Source organism: Lathyrus oleraceus, chromosome 3 (genome assembly GCF_024323335.1).
Source record: "Lathyrus oleraceus cultivar Zhongwan6 chromosome 3, CAAS_Psat_ZW6_1.0, whole genome shotgun sequence".
Taxonomy (NCBI): Eukaryota; Viridiplantae; Streptophyta; class Magnoliopsida; order Fabales; family Fabaceae; genus Lathyrus; species Lathyrus oleraceus.
Genome location: NC_066581.1, coordinates 233564460 through 233573202, shown reverse-complemented (window position 1 = coordinate 233573202; position 8743 = coordinate 233564460). Strand labels below are relative to the sequence as shown.

General features: G+C 35.8%; 1 protein-coding gene across 1 annotated transcript; it reads left to right on the top strand.

The window, feature by feature from the left end:
* Positions 1–282: 282 nt before the first annotated feature.
* On the top strand, positions 283–4094 carry LOC127126531 (translocase of chloroplast 34). Its single transcript, NM_001427577.1, has 8 exons — positions 283–400; positions 648–761; positions 1345–1452; positions 1561–1685; positions 1822–2083; positions 3254–3322; positions 3418–3579; positions 3684–4094. Exons 2-8 carry the CDS (start codon positions 657–659, stop codon positions 3783–3785), a joined length of 933 nt encoding a protein of 310 aa, NP_001414506.1. The 5' UTR covers positions 283–400; positions 648–656; the 3' UTR covers positions 3786–4094.
* Positions 4095–8743: the final 4649 nt, after the last annotated feature.

Sequence of the window (8743 nt, the reverse complement as noted above, 5' to 3'; positions counted from 1 at the left end):
GAAATGTTCAAAAATAATATTATAATTCCTCTTATTTTTAGCCTGACGACCCTCTTATATCTTTTAAATCTAATTCAAAATAAAATTAAAAATTTTAGATACTACATAATTAAATAATCTTTTAAAATCATAATTCTATCCACCTCAACCACTTAAATTTTATTTGTATTCTCTAAAATCTTTAAGATATTAACAAGATAAAAAAACATTTAACCAAACTAGTAATTATTAATCCTTTAAAAAAAGTTATTACTAATAAATATTTAAAGGACCAAGGCAATAATAGTTCAAGAAGAAACCCGCTATCATCATATCGAAACAACACTAGTTGGATAAGGAGGCTAAGGGCGGTTCTTCCTATCGTTGCGCCTCCCTACCACAATCTCTTCCTTCCCTTCCGGTACTCATCAATCTTTCTTCATTTTCGCTTCTTATTTTCCCCCAATTTTATCGTTAATTTTCTCACACTCTTCTTTTCCAGCATTTCACTTGTCTAAACCAGTGTTGATAATTCTTAGTAATTGTATTTGTTAATTCGTCTTCATGTTATCTGTTTTCTAATTGTGCTAGGTTTCAGTTGAATTGAATTTTTTTCACTAATAAATGTTTTTCCTTTTAATTTTCTGTTGTGTTTGTGGAATTATCAGTGGAACGTTATGGCTTCACAACAACAAACTGTTCGTGAATGGTCAGGAATCAATACATTCGCTCCTGCTACACAGACTAAGTTGCTTGAACTCTTGGGAAACCTTAAACAAGAGGTTTTTTTTCTTCCCTTTTACCCTCAGATTGTTATAATACAACAATTTTTCATGCTTCTTAGTTTTGTTCTAGGATTTAAGAAACCGCAAAGGTAGTTATGGCCTCGGTGTCGAGGTTTTTAATGGCTCTGAGAGTGTGACTTCAATCAATTATAGTTATATCTTTTGAAATTATTGCAATCAAGGTTTATTCAAGGTTTTAAGAACTGGTCTGCAATCATAATTATGGTTTTGAGGTTAGGGTTTTTAAGGTCTCTGTGAGACTGCAGGCCGCACGGGCTGCAGTTTTTCATAATTCAAACTATCAGAAAGGTGTTAAGAAATGGTCCTCAATTGTAATTATGGCTGCAAAGTTAGGGTTTTTAATTTCTCTGTAAGATTGAGACGAAAATCGCACTAGCATGGGTTGTATTTTTTACTGTAATTTTCAATAATTCTCACTATTGCAACATACAACTATGGTTTAAAATATTGGGATTATATTACTTTTACTATTACCTACATGTTTTTGGCGAGAATTTGTGTTTGAAGTGACTTTTTTTTTTACGGCTTTGGGAATTTGTGTTTGTTTCTTTTGGTATAGGATGTGAACTCCTTAACCATACTTGTGATGGGAAAAGGTGGCGTTGGGAAGTCTTCAACTGTGAACTCCATCATTGGAGAAAGGGTGGTTTCAATTAGTCCCTTTCAGGTATGTGATGATACTATCCTATGATGGTCTATAGGGTGGTGGTTTTTTAGTTGATATTCTTTTGTTTGGTTATGTGTTGTTAAAAAGTGTTTTATTTAATCTTGAAAGTCTGAAGGGCCAAGACCTGTTATGGTGTCACGATCAAGGGCAGGTTTTACATTGAACATTATCGACACTCCTGGTCTTATTGAAGGGGGATACATCAATGATATGGCGCTTAATATAATAAAAAGGTATGCTTTTTTAAGTCTGGCATTTAACAGTCCACTTGTGAAACATGTTTTTGGTGTTTTGTTTTCGAAAAAAAAACTAAGAAACTGATATAGTTTTTTTTCTCTTTATCCTTTTCTTTTGTTTGTGTTTGAGTAGTTTCCTTCTGGACAAGACCATAGATGTTCTGCTTTACGTGGACCGCTTAGATGCGTATCGAGTAGACAACTTGGATAAGTTAGTCGCCAAAGCTATAACTGATAGTTTTGGCAAAGGAATATGGAACAAGGCTATAGTAGCACTCACACATGCCCAATTCTCTCCACCAGATGGGTTGCCTTATGATGAATTCTTCTCTAAAAGATCCGAGGCTCTCTTGCAAGTTGTAAGATCAGGTGCCTCCTTAAAGAAGGATGCTCAGGTATTTTTGTATCTAATATCTCAACCCTATCCTTGAAATACATCTAAGGGTAAAAAGTATAAACTGTAAAGGCATTGGAAATTGAAATATTTAGATTTTAGCTCCTGGATCTATGATCCTTTGGTTGGCTATATAGTGGATTCTCCAAATGCATTTACTCGTGTAGGGATCTGTTTTCCTTGGTCTGCGATGACCAATGTAGTTATATTCATTACTCCATTTAGGGCACTTGGCTAATTTGTGGAATATGCCTTTTTGAAATTCAAAATTTTAAAAACTGGCAAGTTTAAGAATTGAACCCTGGGCATTCATATGGACTCCTATTACTTTATGTATCTATGTTCTAGTATGGATTTGTATTCTATTGTATGTAATCCATATCATCTATTCTAGTTATTAGTTTAAATTTTTTATTGAGTTATTGTACATGACATGAATCAATTCAATGATGGTGGAAATATCATTTGATATTTTCCTTCTAATTTCACTTATATATAAACAAATTATTTTTTCTTACATTGGAGTCGAACGAGTATTGGGGGTCACACCCGTAATAGAAAAGATAGTAGAAAATAGACTCGGGTGGTTTGGGTGATAGAAAAGATGGTAGAAAATAAACTCACGTGGTTTGGGCATTGTCGAGAGGACACATAGGTTTGGGCATGTAGAGAGGACACATAGGTTTGGGCATGTAGAGAGGACAGAGGACACATAGGTTTAGGCATGTAGAGAAGACCTGTAGATTCTGTTGTAAGGAAAGTAGATCAAGTGAAGAGGAGTTAAACAACTAGAGGTAGAAAAGTTATAAGAGAAACTATTAAGAAAGATCTCGAAATTAACAAATTGGATAGAAATATTGTTTTTGATAGAACATTATGCTGTAAGAAAGATCTTGAGGTTAATGAATTGAAACATGGTCTTTCATATTAACGAATTGGGTAGAAACATAATAGTCTTTGAATGAACATTATGGCATAAGAAAGATCTCGAGATTAACGAATTGTTAGATAGAAACATAGTCATTGATAATAAGTAAAATTCTGTCCAGGTTGTCTCCTTTTCTTTTGTTTTAATTAATCTAATGTTAATATTGATAATTAGTTTGTTGCTTTTCACAAACACTAATTAATAATTTTCATGCTTGTGTATTCTTTTTTCTCTTGACCCTAGGCTTCTGACATTCCTGTTGTTTTGATCGAGAATAGTGGGAGATGCAACAAAAATGACAGTGATGAAAAGGTTGGAGATTTTGCATAATGATTTCCTTATATCCCTCTTAGCCCATATATCATATGCTTAAAATCTGATTGAGAAAATGTGTTGCATGGTGACAGGTTCTTCCAAATGGGATTGCATGGATTCCTCATCTAGTCCAAACAATCACAGAAGTTGCATTGAACAAAAGTGAATCTATTTTTGTTGACAAGAATTTGATTGACGGACCGAATCCAAATCAGAGAGGAAAATTATGGATTCCTCTCATATTTGCTCTACAAGTAAGCTTTTTGAACTTAGGCAGACTCCATTTTCTCTTTTTATTACTATAAACGACAGGAGGTTTTTTTCTTCGGCTTGTTCATTTTCTTCTTTTTGCCTGCAGTACTTGTTCCTCGCGAAGCCAATAGAAGCACTAATCAGGAGAGACATTGCTACTGAAACAAAACCAGCATGGGAGACTCGCGATGTAGGTGATCGGAAGTGAGATGATCTGTATTAGCTCCGGTTACTAACACATCTTTCCTTTGTATGTCTCTTCTATTATCGAATTTAGTTGTTTTCATGCGATTCAGTCTCTGAGGCATAGGAATTTGTATGGGATTTTGAGATTGATTTGTCTTGTGAGAAGTTGTATGCTCTTGCATAGTTCAGTTTGATAGAAATTTGATGTATTAAGCTACCATTATTTGTTCAAGAGTATCCTTTAACAATTTCTGTAGCTCCATAAATTCTTTAATATCACGAAATATTGAAGACTATTGCAGAGCATAACAACGAGACCATTGTGTATGATTGGCCCCGTTTGTTTTAGTATTTTTTCTAATGATTTTATGTTACATATTTTTGTGTAAAAATTAAAAAAAAATTAATAAAAAAATTTCAAATAAAAATTTGATTTGAAAATTTAATATTTTATTAATTTTTATTTTTAAAATAAAAAAAAGATTTTATTTGATATTGTTTAAACAAGATATTTGAATTTGCATATTGATAGCTTTTATTAAAGATTATTTATGTATTTTTCAATTAGCTACTTTTATGACACTATACGTCGAAAATAATTTATTAGGCATTTCAGATTGTTTGCACACAATGTTGATTAAAGTATATCTCTCGCTTGACAAGCAAGGTTGATTGAAGTACCAAATATGAGATATGATTGTTATGAAAAAGAATTATCATGAATCCGTTTTTAGCAAGAATACATTTGATATTATGATTTGTGTAGATGTTTTTGATTGACTGCATTTTGTGTTAAAATATTAACTGTACTCTGATGTCTTGACTGATGTCATGACATGCTTGAGTAGTATGCTGCAGGATTAGCTAATACAGGATTTACTGAATGTCAAACTGGATGTTATGACATTCCTCCCTGACAGCAGATACTGAACTATAGAATAATTGGTTTTCTGTTACAGTTCAGTATTTAGTTCAGTCTGTTTTTCAGGAGAATAACATACCTGACACATAGCCTATTGTCTGAATGTCAAACTGAATGTTATGACATTCATCCTTGATAACAGATACTGAATTATAGGCAGGTTGATTTTTCTGCTACAGTTCAGTATTTATTTCAGTCTGTTTTTCAGGAGAATAACATACCTAACATATGGCCTATGTTCTGGACGTCAATCTGAATGTTATGACATTCATTCCTAACAGCATATGCTAAAGTGTAGGCTAGTTAGTTTTTCTGTTTCAGTATTTTTCTCAGGCTATTTTTTAGGAATCTAACAGCTGAGCTAAAATCCAGGAAACTAACAACTGAGTTACAATTAAGAGGCCTAACATATAGCCTATTTAGTAGCACCCTAATATGTGGAAATTAGGTTAATTTGCTTAACCTTAATTTTAGGAAATACAAGTACAAGGCCCAAGTGCTGCAATATAAAAGGATGGCAATCTTACTTTCAGAACTCAGGGGTTTTAAGCGTGAAGCATTCATTGTACCATCATACTTCACTGCTGTATTTTTATTTGTGTCTTGTATTAGGTTTAACTTGCGTGTCAAGCAATTATCACCTGTTGGACTAGGGTGTTCATTGAGTTGTAATTGTTGTATCACTCTAAGCTTTTAAGCGTGCGTGTTGTGTTTAAAGCTGTTAAGCACAATCAAGAGTTGTTTGAAATATAACTTCGCCATTAACTTTAAACTAATTAAAGGTTGTAATCACTATGGTGATTGAGGGGGAGTGAGTAGGAACTCTGATCTTAGTTTAAGATTGAAATTGCATTAGGTAGGTCTTAAGTGATAGGATTAAACAGTTGGTTTAAGTCCTGAATTAATACTACTTATAGCGGATTTCCTCACTGACTTGGTAGCCCCCGACGTAGGTGTGTTTGTCACCGAACTGAGTAAACAATTGTCTGTGTTATTTACTGTCCTTTACATTTACGTTCTGCATCATTCTTGTCTGTGCAGAATTGGATGTCATAACATCCAGTGTGACATCGAAAGTCTGTTAACTAGAATTTCAATTGGCATCAGAGCAAGCAACCCTGCCTGTTAAATTCTGGGTGAGATCTAGGGACGTTATTTTCTAGTACCATGGACAAGGATGTAGGATTCTCAAATAGACCACCCATGCTGGATGGTTATAACTATAATGACTGGAAACCTCGTATGATAGCCTTCTTGAGGTCTCTGGATAGCAAGGTCTGGAGAGCTGTCAACAAGGGATGAGAACATCCAACGAAGACTGGTAAAGATGGAATCATTATGCAAATTCCTGAAGAAGAGTGGGACAAGGAGCAAGAGGCATTAACCCTTGGAAACTCTAAGGCCTTGAATGCACTATTCAATCGGATAAATAAGAACATCTTCAGACTGGTGCATCACTGTGAGTTGGCTAAAGAAGTTTGGGATACTCTCAAAACAACTCATGAAGGTACCTCCAAGGTGAGGATGTCTAAACTTCAGATGCTGACCACCAAGTTTGAAAATCTGAGGATGAAAGAGGATGAGACTATTCATGACTTTCACATGAATATTCTTGAAATTGCCAACACTTCTGGTGGCTTAGGAGAGAAAATGTCTGAAGAAAAACTTGTAAGAAAGATTCTCAGATCATTGCCCAAGAGATTTGCCATGAAGGTCACTGCTATAGAAGAGGCTCAAGATATCTGTAATATGAAGGTTGATGAGCTTATTGGTTCTCTCCAAACCTTTGAAATGGGCTTGTGTGAGAATGTTGAAAAGAAGAACAAAAGCATAACTTTCATATCAAATACCGAAGAGGATTCAGAAGAAGGAAGTATTGGAGGTGATGAAAGCATATCAGAAGCTATAGCCATGCTTGGAAGACAGTTCAACAAGTTCATAAAGAAGATTGATAAAAAAGGGAGACCAAATGTCAAGAACATTTCGTCTGACTTCAGTAAAAGATCAACATCTTAAGAAAAGCTCAACCAAGGCAAGGGAATCCAGTGTCATGGATGTGAAGGTTTTGGACACATTAGAGCTGAATGTCCTACGTACCTCAAGATGCAAAAGAAGGGACTATCTGTCACCTGGTCTGAAGGAGACTCTGAGAGTGAATCTGAAGGAGAATCTGCTAAATATGTCACTGCACTAACTAGTGTCTGTGCCTCTGATGATGACTCAAGTGGAGATGAACTTACCTTTGATGAACTTGCTGCTTCATATAAAGAGCTATGTATCAAAAGTGCAGAAGTGTGTATACAAGGAGAAAAGCAGAAGACACTCATCAAGGAGCTGGAAGCTGAGAAGAAGAAGCATCTGACAGTCATAGATGGTCTAAATGGTGAGATAATCTTGCTGACCTCTAAGCTAGATCAAATGAAAAAATCCATCAGAATGCTGAATAAAGGAACTGACACTTTGAAAGAGATTCTAAAGGTGGGACAGAAATCAGGAACCATGTCTGGTTTAGGCTTTGCTAAGAAACCCTCAACTGAGCTCAAAAGCTCAAAGGCTGAAGTTCAGAAAGTCAAGCAGAAGTCACAGCCAATGTCATAACATCGGGGAAACCGGAGGATTAACCATCAGAAGAAGAAATTTCAAAGATGGAGATGTCATTACTGTGGAAGATTTGGTCACATAAAACCCTTCTGTTACAGGTTGCATGGTTACCCTAACCAGACCCCTCAAATCAGACCTAAGCAGAAGGCATCTAAGCATAATTCCCCCATCAAGAAACAACAATGGGTTGCTAGATTAGCTCACACAGCTCTAAGGGCATCTACCAGAGAAGATTGGTACTTTGATAGTGGCTGCTCAAGACATATGACTGGTATGGAGAACTTATTGGTGGATATACAACCTCATACTACCAGTTATGTGACCTTTGGTGATGGTGCTAAAGGAAAAATCAAAGGTGTTGGTAAGCTGGACAGTTCTGGAGTTCCAGAACTGAATAATGTGCTATTAGTAAAAGGACTAACTGTTAATCTCATCAGCATAAGCCAGCTGTGTGATCAAGGTTTCTATGTTCAGTTCACTAAGGAATTATGTGTTGTGACGAATGGAGATAGTCAGGAAGTTATGAGAGGATCCATATCCAAAGATAACTGCTATCTATGGGAACCTAAAGTCTCAAACTACTCCTCAATTTGCTCCTCAGCCAAGGAAGAACAGGAGGTGAAGTTGTGGCATAGACATCTTGGACATCTTCATTTAAGAGGAATGAAAAAGATCATATCCAAGGAAGCAGTTAGAGGAATCCCAAAGCTGCTTATTGATGAAGGAAGAGTCTGTGGAGAATGTCAGGTTGGCAAGCAAACCAAGATGTCACATCCTAAGCTGGGACATCCTACAACATCCAAAACTCTAGAACTTTTGCACATGGACTTAATGGGACCTATGCAGGTTGAAAGTCTGGGTGGGAAGAGATATGCTTATGTGGTTGTTGATGACCATTCCAGATACACATGGATAAGCTTCATCAGAGAAAAATCAGATGCATTTGATGTCTTCAAAGATTTGTGCATCAGACTCCAAAGGGAAAAGGATAGTTGTGTTGTCCGAATTAGGAGTGACCATGGGACGGAGTTTAAAAATTCCAAGTTTGACGAGTTCTGCTCATCTGAAGGGATAAGTCATGAGTTTTCCTCACCTATTACTCCTCAGGAAAATGGGATAGTTGAAAGAAAAAACAGAACTATTCAAGAATCTGCTAGAGCTATGATTCATGCAAAGAAGCTTCCTATGCACTTTTGGGATGAAGCTATGAATACAGCTTGCTATGTTCACAATAGAGTTACCTTGAGAAAAGGAACCTCTTCCACTCTATATGAAATATGGAAAGGAAGAAAACTTACTGTGAAGTACTTTCATATCTTTGGAAGCAAATGTTACATTCTTACAGATCGTGAACAGAGAAGGAAAATGGACCCCAAAAGTGATGAGGGTATATTCCCAGGATACTCTACTAACAGCAGAGCTTACAGAGTTTTCAACTCCAGAACCAATGGCCTGAT